General features: G+C 31.5%; 3 protein-coding genes across 8 annotated transcripts; 1 reads left to right on the forward strand and 2 right to left on the reverse strand.

The window, feature by feature from the left end:
- The first annotated feature begins 1,879 nt into the window (after positions 1 to 1,879).
- LOC110607008 (tRNA-specific adenosine deaminase TAD3) lies at positions 1,880 to 11,481 on the forward strand. Of its 3 annotated transcripts, XM_021746050.2 has the most exons (10): positions 1,880 to 2,478; positions 3,107 to 3,206; positions 3,292 to 3,343; positions 3,487 to 3,560; positions 4,511 to 4,632; positions 6,670 to 6,752; positions 8,057 to 8,156; positions 8,617 to 9,063; positions 9,311 to 9,414; positions 10,967 to 11,481. In XM_021746050.2, exons 2-10 carry the CDS (start codon positions 3,125 to 3,127, stop codon positions 11,190 to 11,192), a joined length of 1,290 nt encoding a protein of 429 aa, XP_021601742.1. In that variant the 5' UTR covers positions 1,880 to 2,478; positions 3,107 to 3,124; the 3' UTR covers positions 11,193 to 11,481. The 3 variants fall into 3 exon arrangements, with proteins under 3 accessions (XP_021601742.1, XP_043809197.1, XP_021601743.1); XM_043953262.1 differs by lacking the exon at positions 3,107 to 3,206; XM_021746051.2 differs by lacking the exons at positions 3,107 to 3,206; positions 3,292 to 3,343.
- A 1,860-nt stretch (positions 11,482 to 13,341) lies between these two features.
- On the reverse strand, positions 13,342 to 15,472 carry LOC110607004 (phytolongin Phyl1.1). Its single transcript, XM_021746045.2, has 2 exons — positions 15,369 to 15,472; positions 13,342 to 14,972 (listed from the first exon to the last, which is right to left on the reverse strand). The coding sequence occupies exon 2, from the start codon at positions 14,617 to 14,619 to the stop codon at positions 13,789 to 13,791; it is 831 nt and encodes a 276-aa protein (XP_021601737.1). The 5' UTR covers positions 14,620 to 14,972; positions 15,369 to 15,472; the 3' UTR covers positions 13,342 to 13,788.
- A 3,872-nt stretch (positions 15,473 to 19,344) lies between these two features.
- On the reverse strand, positions 19,345 to 24,300 carry LOC110606042 (RING-H2 finger protein ATL7). Of its 4 annotated transcripts, none has more exons than XM_043952906.1 (5): positions 24,171 to 24,300; positions 23,359 to 23,974; positions 23,156 to 23,241; positions 20,996 to 21,393; positions 19,345 to 19,828 (listed from the first exon to the last, which is right to left on the reverse strand). In XM_043952906.1, the coding sequence occupies exons 2-5, from the start codon at positions 23,584 to 23,586 to the stop codon at positions 19,812 to 19,814; spliced, it is 729 nt and encodes a 242-aa protein (XP_043808841.1). In that variant the 5' UTR covers positions 23,587 to 23,974; positions 24,171 to 24,300; the 3' UTR covers positions 19,345 to 19,811. The 4 variants fall into 4 exon arrangements, with proteins under 4 accessions (XP_043808841.1, XP_021600466.1, XP_021600464.1 ...); XM_021744774.2 differs by having other exon boundaries at positions 23,359 to 23,638; positions 23,781 to 24,274; XM_021744772.2 differs by having other exon boundaries at positions 23,359 to 24,273.
- Between the last annotated feature and the right edge of the window lie 484 nt (positions 24,301 to 24,784).

A 24,784-nucleotide genomic window follows, 5' to 3' on the forward strand; every position in this document is an offset into this window, starting at 1 on the left:
TCAAAACTTAATTTCCTTCTTACTTAAAATCATAAAATACATTAAAACATTTTATAAAAATATGATTTTACCCTTCTAGAGGTTTCCGACATCCGAGATTCCACCGGACGGTAGGAATTCCGATACCGGAGTCTAGCCGGGTATTACAACAAATGAACTTCTCCAATCGACAAACAAAATCAGGATGATTAGAATCAACATAGCCTGGTGGCTAAGTCATGAAAACAACTTCATCAAGCTTCCCATGGAGGAAAGTATTAAAAATATCCAATTAAGTGACAGACCAGTTATTAGCCACAATAACGGAAAGGAGTAAACGGATTATAGTGGGCTTAACAACTGGGTTGAATGTATCTTCAAAATCAATTCTATGTCTTTGATGAAAGTCCTTCACCACCAAACAGGCTTTATGCCATTCAATAGTGCCATCCACATGTTACTTTGTCTTAAACACCCAACAACAACCAACAACATTCTAGAAGAGAGAAAGTGGTACAAGTTTCCAAGTGCCATTGAAAATAAAAACATTATACTCCTTGGACATAGCCTCACGCTAATGAGGCATGCTTGACAGCATGAGCATAAGCAGTAGGCTCCAACGTAGAAGACACAAAAGCATTGAAGGACTGAATATGCTTCGGCTTGAGATTACCAGTTTGTGCTCATATCACCATGGGATAAGCATGATCAGATGAGGAAGAAGGTTGGCTCCTAACAGGAACAGAGCCATGGTCAGGAGAAGTGAATACATCAAATTCAATAAGTAAACTAAGGTCTTTGCCATGAGAAGCAGATGTTGCTGACCCAGATGGCAGAGAGGATGATGGTATGGATGCTTAGAGAAGATGGAGAGGATGGAGTAGTATCCAAAGTGGAAGGAGGTGATTCTGATTATGGTATGTTAGCTATGGGCACGAGTAAGGTAGGCGTAGGTACAAGTAAGTCAGGCATAGGCACGGATAAGGCATGCGTGGGCACGGGTAAGGGCAAACTGATTATCAATAAGGAGTCAGCCATGGATTTAGAAGTGGAAGTCGCATTACCTTGTGCCTGAAAATGGAAAACAATTTCATAAAAAGAAAAACATGATGAGAGATAAAAAAAAAAAAAAAACTTAATCAATGAATGATCAAAGCATTTGTAACCCTTATGAGTACGATTATAACCCAAGAAAACACATAGTTTTGACAGAAATTCCAATTTACTCTTTGAATATGGATATAACCAAAGATAACATAAACAACCAAAGACAAAAAAAATACTATAATTAGGTTTGATGGTAAACAAAATCTCATAAGGAGTGTGATGATTCAGTCATAGAGTGGGAAAACAATTAATGAGATAAACGGTAATTTCAAAGTCATTGATCCAAAAGTAGGTAAGAATAGAAAAATGATGTAATAATGTTTGACCAATTTTAAAAATATGGCGATATTTTTTCCGCATAACCATTTTATTTGGTGAGTGAGGGTAAGAAATGTATTGAGTAATGTTATAGGTATCCAAATCAAAAGTTAAGACTTGAAATTTCTCATCCCAATCGGTTCGAAATTATTTAATTGACTGATCAAAATATGTTTCAACTGGGGGGACAATATTAATAAAAGATATCCAATATATTATAATAATAAAAGTTATCAATAAATATAATAAAAGTAGGGTTCTGAACAAATTGAATTCAAAGGATCAATGACATGAAAACTTTAAATTGAAAAAAATAATTTATGAATTTTATTGACAGCACGAGCCTCTGACATAGACTTAAAAAACAACATTAGAAAACACTATTTTCTTAAAAGCGGCAAAAGAGTCGGGTCCCATTTAATTAGTAAAAAGTTTTAAATTGGATTTATTTAAGTATAAAGGTTTAAGATTACTTTCCTCTTCTCCCTCAAAACGCGGATAAGCCTACCGTTTCTGAATCCCTTCCTCCACCAAGACCCATCGAAAACCACCTCCTCCCTCGACCTCTGCCCCTTCAATCACCAGAGCCACAACCCCACAGAATCTCGCCTCTCCCTTAACCGCTTTCTTCAAGTTCAACATCCAGTTCTCCCATCTTCTTCTTCACCACACCTTGCTCCTTCTCCCATCGTTTTCACCTCCATCGATTTCTCATAGACCCGTCTCCTCTCTCCGTTGGCTTATCCTCTGAAACCCACTCCATTGTCCTCCCCTTCATCGTTGTTACAGCTCCTCCTCTTCTCCATCAATATTCCACCATTTCCTCATCATCTCCCCAAAAATTAGAAAACCCACCTGCATTCACCGATTCGGGTTGTTCCGTGAAAGCAAAGACGAAGCACCCAGCGGCGTAGCAGAACCGGCAAAGCAATCGGAGGCCGTGTATTAGAACCGGAAAAGCACAGACAACCTTTCACCGAGTCTTTCCAGTGCCACTCCGCACCCAACCGCGTCATCGCCCTCACTGACCCTTTTGCTCCCTCTGCTCAGCCTCAAAACTTTCCTTCGGCGTGGGTATAGTTCTGAATCTTTGTTGTTGTTACATCTTTCACAATAAGTTCTGGTTTGATATTTACATTGTGGTTGAATTAAAGCTTCATATTTGTAAAGGATAATGCTGTTTACCATTTTGGTATATATGTGACATGCTAAAATATCTTGGAATGGCCAGATCCATGCTACTGTTTATGCACGTTTTCTCTTACATTCTGAGGCTTGATAGTGTTACTGGTCACTGGGCGTGTGTCCTTGAATGCTGTGAGAGCCTTGAAATGGTTGAGGTCATTGCTCTCCTCAACCTACATATTAGAGTTACTTTATTCATTTGTGCTGCTTTTGTGATTAAGTTGAAACCCCATGAATGACCAAATTCTTTTGTGAGTATGGCAGTATAGTTAATTCTTCTGTAACTGAGCTCAAGCTTGAGCTTCAAATTTTTTTTAGTAAACAAGCCTGAACATCCCAAAGCTTGGCTCAGCTTGATTTGATTACACCCCTAATATATTACCATGATGATACTCTAGTAAAAATTTAAACTCAGTAAAATCAAGGGCTTTCAATTTTGAAATAAACCTCTTAGCAATTTCGAAACCCTAACATCTGGAAAGAAAAATTTTCTAAGGAATCTCATTCTTTTATCCAGTATTAGAGGAAGCAAGCAATGACAAATGAGAAAACAGAGGTGTGGAAAATTATCCACATCCCTGACAAGCGTCCCATATCACCTAAAGAGCAACCCACTGGTGAATACCAAATTTACTCCTTTTTCTAGTTACTAAATCTGTGCACACTTCTTGTTTTTAATTTCATATTTTGAACAATATGCAGTGAATGCTTTTGCCTCAGTGATTGAGCCAAAACTTGCAAATGCTCTTATAAGGTTAAGCTCTTGTCTATGATATTTAGCATTTGTAAAGATACTCTTATTTTGTTTTTTTTTATTCAAACTTGAAAAATTCGTATTTTTTGGTTTCTGGATGTTGAAATTGGTGTGGTGGAATTTGTGGATTTTGTTGAAATTAGGCTGTTAAATCAGATAGCTCCACTTGAAGATATGCGCCATGTGAAGCGTATACAGAAGAGACATGATGAAAGCGGTGAGTGTATGAATGTATCTTATACTTGTAAATTTGTTTTGAACTACTCTTATTGTTGTTGAAGTCTACAATATCTTTCGAGTTAATATATATGAAATTGGATTTATTTCCAACTTCCAAGTGCATTTCATTAATAGAATTTATTTGTAAATGAATTCCTTCCTATGTTTGGTATTTTAATTATTAATTCCATTTTGCAAAATCTACCATTTCTAGCTGAATTTGGCACAAACACAATGTGTAATCCATTGAATTAATAATGTGAAACTCCATATGAATTTATTTCAAAACAAGCTTGTCAAATGTGGACTCATAGATGACTTCTATAAAAAAGTTATGGACCTTATTTATACCAAACAAGTTCCTAATCATTGATTTGACATTTAAGTATTATATGCTTTCTTATTTTTGGAAATTATGCTTGCTTGATTGCCAGTGAAATTCGAAAAGAAGTTGAAAATCTAGTATCAAATTGCATGAAAGAATTTTGCAGTTGTATTTAGTACGTGTTGGTGCCTTCAGATATTTACAGTTGATATAAATAAGTAATGATAATCAAATCAGTTGGTTAGCAATGGAAGTATAACAGCAATGCAGCACAAAGCATATACTCACTTTATTGTTTGGATGATATATTTGTGAAAAAGTTATTATTTCTCATGAATTAAACTGAAGTATTAAGTTTCATTTGAATTTTCACCTATATCTCTAGCTGCACCTAGAAAAATTTGCTCCTAGGCAGAGAGTGGTTTGCTGGATGATTCTTAGCATTTCATTTATTTTTCAAATATTATTTATAAAGAGCTTTTTCATAGCATGCTATATATCATAAGTTTCTACTAGATTTCTAGGGTAATATTTCTTTTCATTTACCTTCTCGTAATTCTTATAAGCATATTATCCGTGTGCCACATTATTTAGTATAATCATGGTAAATGGTTTTGTGACAGGGAAAATTCAGTTGTCTGTGATCCTTTGCCTAGCTTCTGAGAATGATAACCAGTCAAGCAACATGCCACAGAATGTACAAGAGCTAATAAATTCTTACCAGTTGAGTCCTTTTATCATAAAAGTGGGTCATTCTTTTTTTTTTTTTCCCTTTACATATTTGTGCATTTTTTAACTTCTTATAATCATTTATGATTGCCTTCAGTCTTCACATTGGTGATGAATGGTTAGGGCATATTTAAGTAGGTTTAGGAATAATCCTCTATTATTTTTCTTTTTAATTTGCACACGTATTTGATTGGGGCTTATTAATATTATTCGGGAACAAGCTTAATATTTAGTTTCTTTTAATATATTAGTAGTAATCTATCTTGCCATTGCTTTTCTCATTTTAATTTTGTGGATTTAGTTATGATATTATAGAGAGGAGTTTGAAGGATTTTTGAATTATTTATTTATTTGAATTCAATTTTTGAAGTATTGGGCTAGAAATGGTATTAATTTCGCCTATTACCTCTCAATTTAGTGGGCTGTATCAGTGACGTCTCTCAACTTTAATTTGTATAATAAAATTTTCTAACTTTAATTTGAGTATTATTAGTCCTTGTAATTTACTATTATCGGTTTATAGGTTAACTTGTGTCTAAATTTCACTCATCATTCCTAAACTTTGATGTATTGCAATTATCACTCAACTTCAATTTTCATAATAAAGGTTTCTAATTTTGAATTTATCTTATTTTTCTTTAAAATTTTTATGAAAAACAATTATATAATTTATCTTTTAAAAATTTATAGTTTAAAATTTAAAACAATTTATTGGTTTTCTATTTATTTGAATGTATACTTTTAAAATTTTGTACTTCAATTTTAAGCTGATATATTACTTATTTTATTCTATTGATTTTGTTTTAATGTATACAATATTATATTTTACTTTATTTTAATTACATCCAAGCACAAATTAATATGGTTGATTTTTTTTTCTTTATATAGGTTAATATTATATTTATATTAGTAAAATAATGTATCAAATCTTATATTATTTTTAAGCATTATTTATATACTAAACTGAAGTATTAGAATTTTTGTGACAATTTAAAGTTGAGGGGCACTTGTGATACAATTATTTAAGTTAAGCTACAAGTTGTGAAATTTTATTATAAGTTAACTTATCAAACGATGGTAGCAGGTTACAAGGACTTAAATAATACTCAAATTAAAAGGAATTTTATGACACAAATTGAAGTTTAGGGACATTGTTGATACAACCAAGTTAAGGGACAAATTAGCTCACTAGAAATTATTGGATAATGTTAGTTGTAACTTGTAACTACTAGCAAGCAGTTAGAAGAATTGTTATTGTGGTGTTAATACCTGCAAAATAGATATATTGCATTGCTTATTGCGAGAGCTGGTTTTTCATGATTTTAAGGAAATTTATGGTATACTTGATCAATCATTATGCATTACTTAACCTTGTGGTTATTTGATCCAATTTTGTGCTTAAACAATTTGATTCGGAGTGAAGTTCTTTCCTCTTCATGGTCAAGCTGCAAAGTAATGTCTAATGGCTTTTTTTATAAAGTCGATGATATCCAATGTCCTGTATATATTTGTTGTCACGCAAAATAATTGGATTAAATAATTCTAGATTTTCCTGTTTGCATCATGTTTGTTGGTCTTCTAACAATTAGAATACCATATCTTCCTCAAATATTAACTAGAATTATTTTATGGCAATCTCTGAGTTCCAGTCACTCATTTCTTTTGTGCTTTAATTTTTCCTTTGTCATCCTTCATAAAATCTAATTAGTGATTATTTGGTCAGATCTCTTGGACATTCAAACCATATAAATCAATATTTCTTCCTTTTGGTCAATCATTTGATGAAATAAAATTAATTCAGTTGTGACGTCAATCTATGATGATGGTTGGGGAAAGGAATTTCCAAGTTCTATAATCTTCCAAATTTGAAAAATATGTTCACCAGAAGTTCATGTTTTTTGGATATGTTTGTGCTATGAGAATTTCATGTTTTAGGCATTGGTTATTCCTCTTTGAAATGGTTTCCCTTTTTGTAAAGTTTTAATCATATAGCAATGTCTTTGGATATTATTAACGCAGTGATGTTTTCCATATGGATTTCAACCATTTCCAGGTTTGCAAATGGGCTGCAACATCTAGAGAAGAGTGGGAAGAACAATGCAAACTGTGGCCAACATCATATCATCCACCTACTTAGTAAGTTTATGCCGTACACATATATTGTTTCCTGATGTTCATTTGCTCTCCTGTTTCTTTATCACTTAATGATTACTAACTACTAAGTTATACATGGAAGGGTTTTGAAAATGTCTTTGTCTTTATTTGGTTTTTTCCTTCTCAAAAAAATTAATTCATAAAATTTCTGAGTATTTGGGTCTGTGTCATTAATTTTTGGAAAAATTTCTGTGCCGGCTATATGACCTGCTGTAGTGCTAGACCTTTATGATGCTGAAGTAATGCAAAATGATTAGGCAACCTTTCTAAAGATGCATAGTGTATGCTTTCTCTGAAATCCGTGGTCAATGGAACTGTTATTAAGGGAAAAAATGACGACCAAATTAGTTTGAATATAATGGTCAAGTCTCCTAGCTTGACAGTTGTATCATCTTTTGCAGAACAGGGGAAATTATTTGGGGTAATTTTCTGTTTTGAAATTTGTCATTAGACCAAGCAGAATAGAAGAAAAATAATACATATAGCCAGCTTCAGCAGGGTTGTGGTTTAGGTTGGCATGGCTTGAGATGAGTTACGCTGTTTATTGATAATAGATGTGTCCATTATCCTACTTGTTTAGGTAACTATGCTCTAGGCTGAAGATACTTTATCCAGCCATCATATTAATTAATTACTCAATTGTACATAACCAAGGATTAATACCAATAGTTGGGGTCTGCTGTATGGATCTGTTTCCTCGAGTCTATCCAATTAGGGCTACATCTTCAGAAAGATCTAAGATCAACTGAGTCCTTTTTCACTATTTCCTTGCATATCATCTTAGGTCTGCCCCGCCAACCAAATGTCTCTTCTATCCTACCACTTCAACGTGCTCAACCCTCATCTATAATGTGTTTCCTGAACAAACTCATTCTTCCTTCTCTCTACTTTCTTCAATAGTTGTCCAGTCACCCTGTGGTCTTATTCCTTTTTAGCTACACTTTTGCATTTTCACTTATTCATCTTAGCATCCTAATTTGCAGTGTGCTTATATTCTATTGCAGTGTTTTTTCCACCTCCCCACACTAATTACCATGCATCAGGTTAATTATTGGCAATGTATTTAAAGTCTGTATAGCACAGGCTTTGATATTTATTAATATGATGTGTGCCATGCTTCTGAATTGGCAATAGATTACTTAGATGATAGAAATCATTCATATATTTGGTTCTTCCTGTATTCTTCCTTTCCACTAATTTTTTTTTAAGCAAGTTTTCACATACATCCATCAAAATGAGATATTTTCAGCTTTCCTGATTTTCTCTTTCTTTTCCTCCAACTCTAGCAATATTAACGGCATTACTGGATTTGGCGAAGAGGACTCTCAATCGGTTTTCAACTTCATGAAAGTGGCTGTTGACTTGGCAAAATCTGGTGGTGGTTTGGTAACTATTTACTTCCTCTGTTTACTAAATTTACTTCTATGAGGAATACAATATGGTTATTTAATGTTAACTGCCAAAGTTGCCAAGCTGGGAAGTAGGGAAGTATACTAATAGCTTACCTAAAAGCTGTATTCAGGTTATGTACTGAAAGATGGCATATAGTAGTTTATACTGCTCAAGTTAAGGTTGGGTGAGTTTGTTTTGAATGATTTCAATAGTCCAGCATCCATAAACATTTTTTGTGGATTGAAAGCAGAATTTTCACTTTTTTATAGTGCAATGCACTCTTTTCAAGTTTTAGATTTGCAGTAAACTGCCAGCTAACAATAGTAAATTCAAAGCACTCAAGAGTCTAGTGGTGTTTGCTGGCACCGTAATTTCACTGATTGCTTATTATAGTAGGCCATGCTCTTTGTTACTCTCTATTTTCTCTGGACTCAACAGTTTTACATCTTTGCAGATGGTCAATGCTGCTGTTATAGTGGATCCCTCAGTTCAGCAGATTATTGCAAGTGGACATGATCAAATTTATTCATGGCATAGCAGGACTGGCATTGAAAATAGCAACTTTAAACAGCCAGCCTCATTTGCTTCTAATCCCAAGCCCAGTGGCGCAAATCATTTAACTGTGTTTCCAAACAATTTGCATAATGGACCTGCAAGATTGTATGCTGGTGTTTCTTGTTTAAATCCTTGGCATTGGTGTGGGCAACAATTGGATATGGGAAGTTCCTGTTATTTGCATCCTTTACAACATGCTGCCATTGTTGCTATTGAATCTTCTGCTGAAAGGGATAGGCGGCTATTCCCTGGCTTGCTTCATACTGTGAAGTCCTCTGAAGTGAAACATATGCAGTCTTCTTGTGCAGGTTCTCCAGCAAAAAGACAGAAAATTAACCTTGCATATGTGAGTTAATTCTATCTTCTGCTGCGGGAAACCTTGTCGAACTGGGTTTTTGTTTAAGAAACCACTAAAGAGCTGGTGGTTTTATAATTCCTTCAAATGTGTCATTCTTCTTCTATGTTCAAAAGATACATTTTATTATTGTTAAAGAAACCATAAGCTCTGTGGCCTTAACACATTCACTGTATGATTGCATTTCTTCTTGTGATATAGTTAAAATGCATGATGACTTCATGTCATCCTTTTTCAGGTGGAGGATGGGAAGGAATTGGATGCTGATTCTGAAGTAACATCAGTGAGGCCCTATCTGTGCACTGGGTATGACATCTACCTGGTATGGGAGCCATGTACAATGTAAGTTTATTAATGCAATAACTTAGCTGTTGCTTTATCATATTCAAACTTCTGCTTATAGGGCTGCAATTTCTTTTTGTCCATTAGTGCATTCTTTAGATTCTAGTCAAGGATACCACTGCTTGTTTAAGTTTTTTCTTTTTTCCTTTTTTTTTAAATTTTTTTGTTGTGGGGTTGGAGTTGGGGGAAATGGAGGTTAACCCTTTTTTGGTTTGATAGGAATAATAACAGTGTTAGAACCTTAAGCTATTTGAAAGAGGTATGGAGGGAAGTTTGGCCACTGTACACGGACTCAAATGAGCATGTTTGTAGCCTTTTGTCATGCCTCATGCTATCCTAGCTGGGTGTTGCTTCATTGGCCAAAGTCACCAAGGGACTCTACTCAAATCTAAACATATTTATTAAGGGGAAGAAAAAAAAAGAGGAGAAAGTTCATGCTGCACATTGATGAAGATATCCGGCATCCCAGAGGAACACATAATACATGTGTTGAAAAATGAAATAAATCCCTCAATAATTTACATTTGTTTGAGGTTTCTAGGCTTAACAAAACTCCTTGCCAGATTGACCTTTTAAGTTTTAGTCCTCCAAAATCAAATTAGTTTGATTGCTGAGATGTTAAATCAAACTCTGGTTACGCACCATTTTGTATCCTTGTTATCAAACAAGTTGGTGTAAGGCTGTTCAGAACTTCAGATGTCTATCTAGAGGCAACCTTACACTTACAAAGTAATAAAATAGAATGTTTAAAACCATTGGCCAACTTCAAGGAAACAGGTTCCGGTGGTAAGATACTGCACCTGAATATCAAAAGTTTCCCTGCTGTCAAGAGCAACCTATATAACCAGATTGGTTGGAATTGAGATTTTCCATTTCTTCCCAATAATTAATTTGCATTCTACAGACTTTCCAGTTTGCCAATTGCCAGATTGAAATTTCTATCCCTTGCTTGATTTCTTTAGCGAGGAGTCTCTTCCAAGTCTTATCTTTGCAAATGCAATGCTACATCAACTTCATTATTTGATTTGGGAATCTGTTACCATCTTTATTCATCTTTTGCTTGGCCAAAATCACTTCATAAACTACTTGGTTATCCCATCTTTCTTTGCCTCTCCTTGAAGGCATTTTGCAAGCCAAATAAAATTTAGCAACGACCTTAGTTGATTCGATTAATCATATTATGAAACACATGCTACTCCTGTTCATATATGTTTCATTAAATTCTAACCCCATAGTCCGTGCCCTCGACAAAGACAGTTGAAATAGGCTCTAATCATTCTTTTGAAGATACTGTCCATGACATGAAATGAAAGGGTAATTGAAATGGGGTTTTCAAAGTATTTTTGCTATAATAAGTTGGTCAGTCTCGTACTTTGTTGGATGATTTTGCCTCCAGGAAATTGTTATTAGTGCATTAAGATGCTCTATTTTCTCTCTTTTGTTTTGCCTTTATATATATATATATATATATATATATATATATCTTAGAGATTCAACTCTCTTATCATTTGATACCAAAACAATCTTTTCTTTTTATTTTATTTTTTTGAAGGTGTGCAATGGCACTTGTGCATCAAAGAATTCGGCGTATATTTTATGCTTTCCCCAATCCGAATGCTGGTGCACTAGGCAGTGTTCACAGACTACAGGGAGAGAAAAGCTTGAATCATCACTATGCTGTTTTTAGGGTAGTTCTGCCAGAAGAGGTTCTTAATGTGGCTGAAGTGGTAGCAAGAGCTGATGATGATAATGACCAAATTGCCACTGCTGTATCTTAACAAGAGTATTTTGATACTCTCCATGAAGACAATTGAGTGATTTCTCTCCTCTTGCCAAAAATGCAAGCATTTTGTGGGAAGGATTTCATGGTGATTCCATTCTCTCCAAATCTGCATGTGAGAGTTTAGGCTTTTTGTATTCTTGTTTTTCATAGTTCAGATGTATTCTTTTTGCATCACAGCCTTCTCGTCATTTAATTTTTCTTGACCTGACTTTTTACAGTATTTTCATTTAATTTTTGATATCGAATGATAATTTATAAATAAATATAATATTGTTTTATATCAATATTGATGATCGTTGGATTTCACCAGACTGGGTCTACGATGACGGCTCTAGCCCAAAGTTCATGAAGCCTCTTAAATGGGCCGGTCCGGATCATTTGACCTTAAAATCAGGCTTCTTTGGGCTTCAGTCTCTTTATCCCCAGCTCGGTCAGAGACTTATCAGGAGAGGAAATAACCGGCTCATTCATCTAATAGATTTGTTCACGCACACGTTAGGGGGAAAATTAAATGGCCGTTCAGCGTGGAACGGATGTCTAACGCTTTTGTATATACGTATTCGTATGTCAGAGACAAGTGGCCCAGTGGCAGTAAGGTCCTTATCTTTCAGTGGCAGCAAGGTTATTAGACGTCACTAGCAAATAAAAGAGAATAAAAGGAGAGTAGCACTCTCTTCTCATATAAGTTTACTCAGAACCTTATTCAAATCATCAAATATAATTAAACATTAAGAATAATACTGTATAAAAATTTTCTATTTGTATAAATGAAAGATGATTATTATTATGAATTATTAAATTTTAAAATTTAATCACATAAATTTTCTTTATTGATAGTTAAAAATTACAAGTAATAAAATATTAAATAAAAATTAAAAATAGCCGTGCAATTTTTTCCTTTAATTTACCATTCAGGTTTTATAAATTTAAATTAATGTGGCCCCATTTGCACTTTGTTGTTCAATACACATTTCACGTGTATTGATTTCAAAAATTAAAATGATAAAAAAATTTTGGAAAAATATCAAATTTGCCTTAAGATTAAATTTTATTTTTTAATAATTATCATTAAAAAATCAAATAATTTCATTTTTATTGAATATATAAATAAATTTAATATTTCATATTATTATCCTATAATTTAGGAGTAAACTTAGTAAATTTGACTTTGCCTAAAAATTATTATTTACAAAAATCAGAAAAAAATATATTGCTTAGGCATTAAGCATCATCATTATGCAATGCAAGAGTTGATCTTTCTAATTTAAAAATTATATTATTACGTTTTTAAATTTAATTTTATGAATTAAATAAGAATAATTTATAAAAAAAACATATTTAGACAAGGTCACTATTAACATTCATTCTTGCATTTCTCATCCTTTATTCCTTTCCCTATGCTATTTCTCAATATCTCCCTTGGCTTCCTCTATTTTATATTCTGTATCAACAAATATAAAATAATTACAAAAATCTAAATACTGCTCAACAATCAATTCATACTTATCCATTTGCATTTCAACATTTAAAGGTTTAAATCAACTTTTTATGGAATGAACCAACCGACTCCTCCCAAATAATGAAATAAAAAGGGAAACGAAAAGGAAAGGGACCCAAATGGACAAAACGCGTTGAATGTTCATGTTTTTATTGTTATTTTCTCCTTTACTAATATGGCTTCTTTTGCAAACTTAATTGACTTTATCTGAAAAATACAAGGGTCTAATTGTAACTTTCAGTATTCAACCTTTCTTCTTAAGCAATACATGGCTGCATTATTTTGAGAGACGAGGTGTATAATGTTTCCATTTCCCAACCATAGTACCAAGTCCTATTCTAAGTGTCAATTGACTTGGCCATCTCACAAAATGTCAAGGCCATAGAAAAAGTCAATATCAAAATCTCACCTACTGCTGGAAGACCAACCAGGCTAACCCATTATCTAAAAAGATTGATACCTTACAAAAAGAAAAGATTGATACACCAACGAGGTGTATATGAATTCAGTATAGGCTGAGTGAGATTTAATGGTGCAAATGACATCTCATATCATCAGGCAACAAATTTGTTGAGGAAGAAAATGGTAAAGGTTAAAAAACAAAAGCATGATGCCATTTTGCTGAAGAAAATTTTGGCAGACATCAGCAGCACAAATGATGCTTCAATGCAGCATAATTTTTATACATGAAATGGAAAACAGGCTAGGATTAAAACATTTAGATATACATCATGTATATCTATAGGTACAAACAAAGCACAAACACATGCAACATAGACATAGTAGCATCATGCTCCATTATAAAATTCTCATGTATATGCCATAAAAACTATTGAACTATGTAGAGAGCTTGTAAATTTGATTCCACAATGTAATTTCACACCCGTACCTCCACAACCGATTACCTGACATGAACTGATTCATATATACCATAAAAACTATTGAACTGAATAGAGAATTTGTAAATTTGATACCACCATGTAATTTCACGCCCATACTTCCACGATTGATTACCTGACACGAACGAGTTCATATGTACTTGGACAGGCACTTTATAAAGTAAGAAGGTGAATCTCTGGCTCCAATTTCACAATCAACGGGTGCACCCAAAACCACCACAGATTGACACCCAAATTATGAATAGTATCAAGCAAACAGCAGCATCAATAGCAAGAACAATCCTCACTTGGCGCCACCACTTCTTCCGGATACTTTGAGAGCTCGACCGAATCCTGATTGAACCCAAATCCTTTTGTAATGAAATTGGAGATGCTACTCCCCCTTGGGTGTTAGAATCCAATGAAATTGAATCAATTTTAACTCCTCTATCTGTAGATTTCCTATGCTCTTCCAACTCAATATCTCTCATTACAATCACATGATCCTTTGCTTTCTTCTTCTCTTGCTTGTTAGATTTTGCCAACAAAGGCGCTTTAGTAGATGTAAGAATTTCAATTTGCGCATTTGCATCACTTGGTGATGGAGAGAGACCCATATTATCAGATGAAGAAGTCTCAGCATTCCAATCATGTTGAGATACATGTTCCAATGAAGTTATAAGGCGGCGAACAACAGGCACTAGTTGTTCTTGTATGTTGATTGAGCTAAAACCTGAAAAGCTTCCTCTTGAACCCTTTCTAGCTACCTGCTTAAACTCATCTCTCACATGCTCTAGAAACTGAAGTACAGCTGGGTTTCCAAGACCTTCATCAACAATTGTGAAATAAACATAACCATCTTCTATCAAAAACCCAAAAGTCCTCTTACCAATTGTCTCAAAATACCACTTGTGATATTCAGGAATTCTTTTCAAAGACAATGCCGCCAAATTCTCAATCTCATGATCACCCCCACTATACACATACATGGTCCGGTTACCCTTATATACACAACAATAATGAACAGTATTCTGAATTGAATCCATCTTGCTAATAACTAGTTCAGAAAGTTTCACATCAATAATTTATCTACAAACCACTAAAGAACTAAACTTTCTAATTCTTCTTTTCTACCAGGTTTCAGGTCAATACCAACCAGAAGAAGAGCATAAGACAAGAATTAGGAGACCAAGATTTGAAAGAACAGAAACCCAATAAATCCCTCAATAGAAGATGCGAAAATCAGACAAAAAGCAATCAATTCTTCAACAGCAAAGTCAAAAGCTTCCAACAAATACCAGCAGAGTCCTTCAGCTAAATATTCAAAATCGAGAAAGAAATCCGTCATACCTTTCTTCAAGTCCAGCCGCATTAACAAGTTAAATCTTACTAGCAGAACCTGTAAGAGTCGAATTAAAACCGTATTCAAAGCCAAATAGCTTATGTGCATTCAAAAGACAACATCTCATAAGAAATTTAGGGTTTTCGATCAAAAATCTTAGCTGCCAACAACCCAAAAGCACAATCTACAATATTAAATGAAAAATTGACTTGCAAAGGAAACAATCCAAAAAGTACAAATTTTGGGGAAATCCCAATAAAATTATCCACTGAAGTGGAAGATCGAGCTAAGCAACTGAGAGTTTCGTGTCAAAATAAAGAATGGGAATCAAAATTCTGTTTGGAGAGAAGGAAGTGGAGAGAAAGATCAAAACATGTAGATGATGTGCAAATTAACTAAAAGAATAACTTTCAAACAGATCAATTAGATACGTTTCTTGGAAGGAATCATTACCTGTGAAACTTTCTCAGAGCATTGAGGCTATGAGTCAAGCCCGCAGATGGGGAGAGAGAGAGAGAGAAGTGAGGGGGCAGAGACGAAAAGTTCTACTTTGAAACGTTAAATTGTAATTTTTTATAAAAATATATTTAGATTGAAATTAATAAATTAAACACATCAATTTGAAATTATGATTTATCGAATAATTAATTATAAATTATTTATATATTATCAATCATTTATCAGCAAAAAAGTAAAATTAATCATATATTGATTATTTTTTTAGTATAACATATGTATTAATAGATCAAATAAATTTTTTAAATTTTAAAAATTAATTTAATAAAATTTTATTCTAATTATTTTGTTGATAAGTGAGTAAACAACATAATTTCATAGACTTTATAAAAAAAATGTTAATCATAAATATATGAGATATTATATAAAGGAAATATATAAATTGGAGGGGCTTATTTGTAATATTTTTATTTAATTTTTAAAATTTGAGTGCTATTTGATGTATTTTAAAAAATTTGAAGGAGTTATTTAATTTATTTTAATAATTGTTATATGACAATGGACTCATATGTAAAAAAGTTAAAATAAACCTTTTGTCTAATTTTTTATTAGTAATTTAAATTTATTAATTATTTAAAAATATTTATTTATGACACTTTTTTCTTTATTTAATTCATTAATTGTATATAATCAAACAATAATAATAAAAAATATAAATAACAATAATTAACTAGTATGTTATCTAAAAGTGAATCGCCGCAATTTTTTTTTTAATGGACACATAGTTAGAGGGCAAGGGAGGAAATAGTCAGAAGATTTAGCTATTATTTTTTAATTGATTTATTTATTGAAATCTAAAATTCCAATTAAAATTATTTTTGAAACTTTAAAATTACTTACAATATTTTATAGATGAGATTTTTATATTTTTAATTTATATTTTCATGCATAGAGAAAGAAAAAAAATATATTATCCTCTCTGTACTTTAAAGAGATTTTTTTTTTAATTCATCACTCTCAATTTGCCACATTGATTTTTCTTGCCTCGTCTAGATAGGGAACGTCCCCGTTCTCTTCAACTGGAGGATGAGTCTCCTTCTCCACTTTCAAATGGTTTCTTTTGATATTTTATTTTTTCTATTTTATCTCTTTTTGTAGATATATAGTTATATAAAAGGAATTCTTCAATTTATTTTTCTTTTCTATCATGTGGTTTTTATTGTGGTTCTCTCCTTGCATACAGGTTAGGAGGCTCACAGTTTCCTACACATGTTATCCTCTTCTTTAGATGCAGGAGACATGACGATAACTCGCAGAGAAAGATACAACTAGATCGTCGAAGAGTACATCCCACCACCTTCACCTTTTTTCCGGCAAAGGGAGGCATGCCAATGACTCCCAGAGAATGTGCAATTGGATCGCTGAAGAGTATATCCCCACCACCTTCACCCCTTCTTCGGTAAAGTAAGGCATAGCGATAACTCGTAGATAAAGACACAATTAGATCGCCGAATAGTACATCTCCATCGCCTTCGTCGGTGTTGCTTGATCTGTACAGCCTGCTATTAACCTATATAGTAAAAATTTGTATGTCAACTAAAATCTGATAGTTTGTTATGTACTTTAAATCTAATTTTCTTCTTTCTGATTATTTTTGTTTGATTAGATAAAAGAGTTATTTTTTTAGATTTCAGTTGGTTTGTTTTATGGTTTTTTTATTACAATAGCAAGAGATCTTTCAAGCCATATGTTTCAAATTCTATGGCAGTCAATACAACTAGAAGTATTCGGGCATTTAATACTGAATCGATTAAGCTAATGTAACCAAAACATATCAGAAATCTTCCTCCAAAATTTATGGTGAGACTGTCTGGGGGGTATTTAATGCTTTCTCCTCCCTCTCAGGTTAGTCAGTATTGGTTCAAGTTAGTGTTAGACCCTTTGGTCTATGAGCTGATCATTTATTTGAATTTGTTGATCGCACTCATAAATCCTAAACGGGTTCCATGCACATTTTAATCTCTAATATATATAATGTTTAATTAAATAATATTTTTTTAAATAGTCATAATTATTTTAATTTATTTTATTTTTAATTTTATTAAATTATATATATTAATTTTTTAGTACGATTTCAGATAAAAAATTAGAATTAAAATTAGATAACTAAATAAATTAGATTAGTATGATTGAATGTTTACGCTATCATTTTTTTTTAATTTTAATTTAATTTAATATGATTTTTTTATTTGATTCGAGAAAGAAAACATAATGCACAGTGCTAATCAATATCAAAGTTTTATGTTAAATCCAATACAAAACTCATATATTTAAAATTGAAAAATAAATATAACTCACAGACTCAAATTTGAATCCCGTTACTTCATTTCATATTAAAAAAAATAAAAATAAAAATAAATTCTAATAGTTATAATATAAATTAATAAATAATATAAATATTTTTTTTAAAATAAAAATTAGAGAATAATATCCAAATACTTTTAAAATTTAAATTTACACCAAAATAGTAAACAAAATTATTACGACTATAAAAAAATAGTGACAAATTAATAAAAAAATAAAAATTTATTTCAGTTATTTATTTTTTATAAATATTTAGTGAATTAATATAAATATTAAAACAATAGTTACTAAAACTAATTTTATATATTCATCAAAATATTTTTAAAAAACGTTTGAAGGTACCCTAGTTCCTTGGCTCCAGTTTGTATTTAATTTAAATAATTTAAATTTGAGATTTTCTTGTCATAAACTCTTTTTTATATAATTCATTTTATAAAAAAAATTCAAATAAATCTTTTAAAATCATATATGGTTTCATTTTTTTAAAATAATTTTTTTTGTTATTTAAAAAATAAAATGAATTATTTTATTCCAAACATTAAAATTAATAGAAAAAAATTGAATGAGACTTTTGTGAAATTTATATTTCAAATAAGAAGAAAATGGATCTGCCTAACTAAGGGAGAGAGAGGGGAAATGGGTAAGGGAGAGAAAAAGATATATCGATTGACAAACACGTGATAAACTGAGTGCATCAATATTTTGAAATAAAAATAAATTTCATTTTAGACTATTTATTTATTAAAAATAATTTATATTTAAAAAATATTTTTTAGAAAAAAATATTTTTATATAAATATTTTTTAATAAAATAATTTATTTTTTATTATTTAATTTTAATTTAAAAAATAAAATATATTAATAAATTTATATAAAAATTTTAATAAAATATAAAAAATGATTTTTTAAATAAAAAATTATTTTCTTTAAAATAATTTATTCTGAGTGCTCTAAATAGAAAATGTCAAAAACATTTTTTTAGTTCAGACTTAAAAATTCAAGGCTTTCCACGTGGGCATGTCCAAAACTAAACAACTAATATTGAATTCAATGATTTGAAATCATTATTCTCCCGTTTATACCAGAATTTAATTCACTTATTTTTTTAATTATTTTTTTTATTTAAAATTAAAAAATAAACTGATACATAAATTAAATCAGATTGAATAAATTAAAATTTAAAATTTTAATATTTATAAAAATTAAATTAAATTAATATTAATCAGAAATCAAATCAAACTGAATTGATTTAATTCTATTCGTTTGGATCGATTTAAATTTTTAATAATTTTTTATTTTTTACGTTTTATTTTTAATATTTTAAAATTTAACTAAAATATTTTAATCAATCTAATCTCTATATTTTTAAAAATAATACACTATTATCTCTAATAAATTTAATTTGATTTTTCCTAATCAAATCCGAACCGAAATAAAATAACTAAAAATTTTAAAATTAAAAATCTAACCGAATCGAAATCAATAAAAAATCGAACTGAATTTTTAAATTAATTCAGCTCAATCAATATTTTCGATTTGAACCGAATACTGCTCGGTCCTAAACATACTTATATACAAATTTATTTAAATTTTTTCTTGCAAAAATAAATTATTCCAAACACAACTATTCGACATTTGTAAATTACAGTGCAACAGGAAACATTAGAGGATTCTTATCACCAGCCAACTACTGCCAAATTGTCAAAACAACATTTTCCAGTAAACTCTGATTTCTCTCATTCTCTATCAATTCTATTCCTCACCTACATCATGCACAAGCCACAGCTAAATTACAGCAACTATTTGCAATACAATGGCACCTAATAATGGCCATTCTATATTATTAGCACTGAGACATAAATGAAATCCTCATCAAAGATTGATTCTCTCATACCAATGTCTCCAAATGTGTCATCCAGTTGAATATGATTATTCCCCCTTCTCCAAGGACCTCACAACTGCAACTGGAATGTGAACATCTCATCTTTTGGAAGGTTTTATGGAAAACTTCTTCACACTTAGCAGGATAAAAGATGGGTTGGTTGGTGAACACAGTTTTGGCTCCACTGTCTGAGTTCATGCTTGGGATTCAACTGCCAACAGTCAAAACAGGTATCAACAAAAGAATTTCAACTACTTAAAATTGTCTTTACAAAATAGTAACACATCAACCATTGTGATTAATCTACAAGGATTCTCCATATAAACCATCTTAACATTATTAAGACCCTATTTAGTTTAACTATGAGATACAACTGATAGCTAAAAATTGATAGATGTTTACTAATGGCTGATTAATATTTCTTATGATTTGGTAAAAGCATGTAGAGTTATTACTATCAATATGTAAAATACTACATATATAGCTCAAGAGTTTAATAGTTACACTTGTCAACTGATTTCTTTTCTATTAAAGTCAGGGGCAAAATTAATATATTTGGCCTAATATTTTACATATCTGTTTTTTTATACATAATCTGTTGATATGGAAAAAAATTGAAAATAATATATTTTAAAAGGATAAATAGTCTAAATAAAAAATAAAAGGGAGAATCACTATTAGGTCCATGAGTCTTTAAGAAATTCATTAGTTTATCCTTATAATTACTAAATTCAATTAGAAGGTCCCTTACTATTTTGAAATGCAACTATTTAGTTCTTCTAGTATATATTGACTGATTCTGTTAGGTATTCAATAAACGTCACAAATGTCATTTTGAATTTAATCTTTAACATTTTAAACAAACTACTAGAAAGTCCTTCACGTTTTATTATTATAAGTTATTTAGCCTTTTGACTAACAGAAATAATAACATAAAGACTAAATAGTTGTATTTCAAAACAGTAAGGAACCTTTTAATTGGACTCAAGAATTATAAGGACGTATTAATGAATTTCCCAAAAAACTCAGGGATGTATAATAATTCTCCCAAAATAAAATCCAATTATCTGCTAGCTAATAAGAAAAAAAAAACTCTTATCTTATAATTGATACAAATGCAGTTGTTTGATAGATTTACCAAACAAGTTGGTTCCGTTATTAGATATTTATTGACTATCAGTCGTATCTAAAAGTTAAGACATACGCTCATTAAGTATCAATGTAATTATGCATATAAAGACATGATTCTGGCGTCTATTTTATGAACTGCAAGGATGTTCCCTAATGAAATTGATCAAAATACTACTGGATGTAAACTTGAAAAGATCTATAGCAGAAAAAAAATGCTATTTGTGGTGCATAAAAAAATGCATATTACCAAAAGGTCTTCTGATGTTCTCATGCTCTTCAGGTTCATTGCTTGCACCTCCTGATTCTCTCCCCACATCAGCACATTCAGATCTTCTTTCCTCTTCCTCAGAGCTGTTATGAACAGCTCTGAAATATTGTGATTCACCAAAAGACTCTGTTGGCCCTGATAGAACTGATGTTTCATCAGTATTCCCTGCTGCAGAAGAATCCTGACCAATTTCTGCTTGATTATTAGGTAATGCACTTGGAACTTTAGCAGATTCAATGAGAGAAAGGCGGCAGAGAGGACAGGTAACATGATTGGCAAGCCATTGGTCAATGCACTCCATGTGAAATGTGTGGCCACATGCAGGTATCTGTTGAAGCCTATCCTCTGCTTCGTAGTCCCCTAAGCATACTGGGCATCTGGAATCACAAAGATGACACCTCAACAGATGATATAAAGATTAGAAATGAAAGTATTTGGCATTTACAGTGAGATCGGCGAATTATTTAAGTAATGCATCTAATACAGACAAAAAAAATTGTATCATTATGGGTGTGATGATAACCTTCACATCTTCATGAATGTAGACCGTGCTTAGATGCACCTCATCAGATGATATAAAGATTAGAAATGAAAGTATTTGGCATTTAGAGTGAGACCTGAAAATTATTCAAGTAATGCATCTAATACTGAAAAAAACATCGTATCATTATAAGTGTGATAATAAACTTCAGATCTTCATGAACATAGTCCATGCTTTCTGATTGGATTATGTTTCTTTAAATATTGCATTGAACTCTCTCATGACATTTATATCGGACAAAACTAGCAACTAGTCCCTTATGATATCATAACTTATCACACTGGAGAAATCCTGCCCCTTGAATTTGATTACCAAAATTATCCCCCAACCCCCCCACCAGCTGTTATGCTGCCAAAGAAGCAAGTTACAAACCATTATTGAAGCTGAAAAAAAAAACAAACCATTATTGAAGAACTTGGACAACTTCAGTGATATTAAGTATGAGGCACATTTCCTACATCCTTTTAGATGCACAATATACAACACTTGAAGCTTTTACTTAGTTACGCCCTTCAACCCGAGTCTATATGCCCCATGTTTGCAAGCACCCAGAGGCAGTCATTGTACAGGGGCAAGCTATCTTATGGCACATGGAAAGACTACTACACGATCAGCATATTTCATAATCTTATCATAAATAATGGTTCTGATAAGAAATGTACACATAGGGTCCAAATAAACCAAATAATGTAAAACATTAGAAGTTATTTATCCTTATAGGAATCCCGGGATATCAATTCTCCCTCAATATTAGTGAAGAGAAACAATCTTGAAGATAACAGGATCACTAATTGAACTGCTTTTTTAGTTAACCAGATTAAAGTAGTTTCTGATTGGTCCTGTATGGCAGTGATATAGAGGAAATTGATCCCAAGATACCAGACATGATTCCTCACCAGCCACTGACAATAACGCTCTCTACCATTTAGGCATTCATGTCTTTTTCTTAACTCTAATCAACTAAGTTGTTAGGACGTAGCACAAATCATCAGTGGCTTTCTTCCCAGTGAAATATAAATGAAATAAATAATACTCGATGCAAAACCTAATAAATGAAACCGTTAGAAGCTAAGTAGCACAGTTGCCATAAATACTCCATCTGCATTGATTTTGTACATATTTTTACAATTGTAAAACATATAAACAAATAAATAAATATTTCCAGGATAGAGTTTTGACAGCTTTCGTCGTCAAAGCGCTGTCAACTCCGCTTTAATCGGGTTGCTCTCCAATATCCTTCCTCATTGTTGGAGGAAAGTCACATGAAGGGACCTTAAAATGCCTAGTGTACTTAATTAACTTCAAATCAAATTTTTTTTTAAAAAAATGTAGCTGATCCTACTAAGAATTTATAATAAGTGAAGGGTTCCTCCTTTTTTCAACAAAGCTTGAACATATTTTTGGCCATTGTCATAAAGTGATCAAATAAATTATATATTTTGATTATGGAGGTTAAGTATAGAAAACAGCAACAGAAATTTTTAACTTCTCATATCTAATAAACACACAATATGCCTTGTAAAATAATAAATAAGCAAATAAACATATAAATAATTTAGAAACAATAAAATAGATTTAGTCAAAGGAAGCTCTCTCACTGTGTGTCTTTGACAGAAAAGCTCTCCTTATACACTATAATGGGCAACATCTCCCTCAGCTCCTTCTTCAAGCCCAATTCAGCCTGCTAAATCACAAGGAATTAAAATGGAATATTGAGCACTTAGACACATGAATAAGTACATGTATAAGACTGAAAAGATCAAATAATTTGAGAAAAACCCATTGAAGGGCAAGATCTTACTCTAAAGATATCATTGCTGTCTCGTAAATTAGCTCGCATTCGAAGAGAGGCCCAATCGACTCTTCTACGGCGAAGATAGAACAAGTAGAACAAGAAAAGGAGAACGAAAGTGAAAAAAATAGGCACAGAGAAGATGAAAGCTTGATATAGCTTCAGTTCAGTTGAAGCTATAGAAGAAGGAGATACTGTGTAGCAACAATCAGGAGACTCTGATTTGGAATTACTCATCACCAATAATATGCTAGCTCAATCATACAAGACTCACAGATCCCATAAAATACTGAACACAAAATAATAAATCCCAGATTAGAAATGCAAGTTCTTACAAAAAGTTCAGATAAGAAATGAAGCTCAACAGAACGGTACCAAGATCAGAGATAGAACAACCAAGAAGTTAACAGTTCAAGTGTTTGAAGAAATACCCAGATGAGAAAAATGCAAGAAGATAGCCTGAGAAAAACACCCAAATGGGAGAAAATCTTGAAAACGCTTCTTCTGCTTGAGACCAAAGGAAATGAAGCACTGTATGAACAAACACTAATGAAGGAAAAACAAAGCTGAGAGAGAAATGGAGAGAGAGAGAGAGAGAGAGAAATAGAAATTTGGTTTTAAGTGCCTGTAAGAGAGAGAAATCACAAGTTCAGAAGGTAACGTAAGGTAGGTGAAAGATCATTCACTGAAGATTTCAAGGGGAAAAAAATGAAAAAGAAAAAACAAATCTAGCCTAAAATATAAACAACATGTGCGAAGAAAAAAAAAAAAAGCAAAGCAAAAAAAAGGGATAAATGCTAATAGAAGAAATCTCCTTTTACCAGGAAGCTAGAAACGAGAAGAGGAAGAAGAAGAGGAAGAGGAAGACAACTCGGCGCTTAATGCTCCGTTCTTAAGCAAAATTCTTTTATTATTATTATTAATGATAGGAAAATAGATTGTTGTATTTTAGTTCATTGCTCAACTGCTATACCACTAGCCGTTTGGATGTGAATAAAATAATGCTGAAACAAAATAAGTAGAGAAAAATAAAAAATTAATTTATTTTTTATTTTATTTAAAAAAAAGGAAAATTAGAAAGAAAATAAATTTTATTTTTTTTGTTATTTTCTTTTTAAATTAAAGAGAAAATATAAAATTTAGAAAGAAAGTCTATTTTATATATTAAAATTACAAAATTATCCTTTGAAAATTTTTCTTTTTTTTTCTTTTTAATATATAGAACAGAATTGTATATTAGCTACAATTTTTTTTTCTTCCTTTTGTTTCTAGAAATAAATCTAATTGAACCTATAGTTTTACTGAAATCCAAATAAATTCAAATTAATTTTTTAATTAAATTAAAAATCAAATAAGTTCTAGTTTAATAAATATTATTTTTTTTAATAATAAAATATTATTTTTATATTTGAAATATCAAAAATTAAGTATTTTA

The sequence above is a fragment of the Manihot esculenta genome, chromosome 18, assembly GCF_001659605.2.
Source record: "Manihot esculenta cultivar AM560-2 chromosome 18, M.esculenta_v8, whole genome shotgun sequence".
Lineage (NCBI taxonomy): Eukaryota > Viridiplantae > Streptophyta > Magnoliopsida > Malpighiales > Euphorbiaceae > Manihot > Manihot esculenta.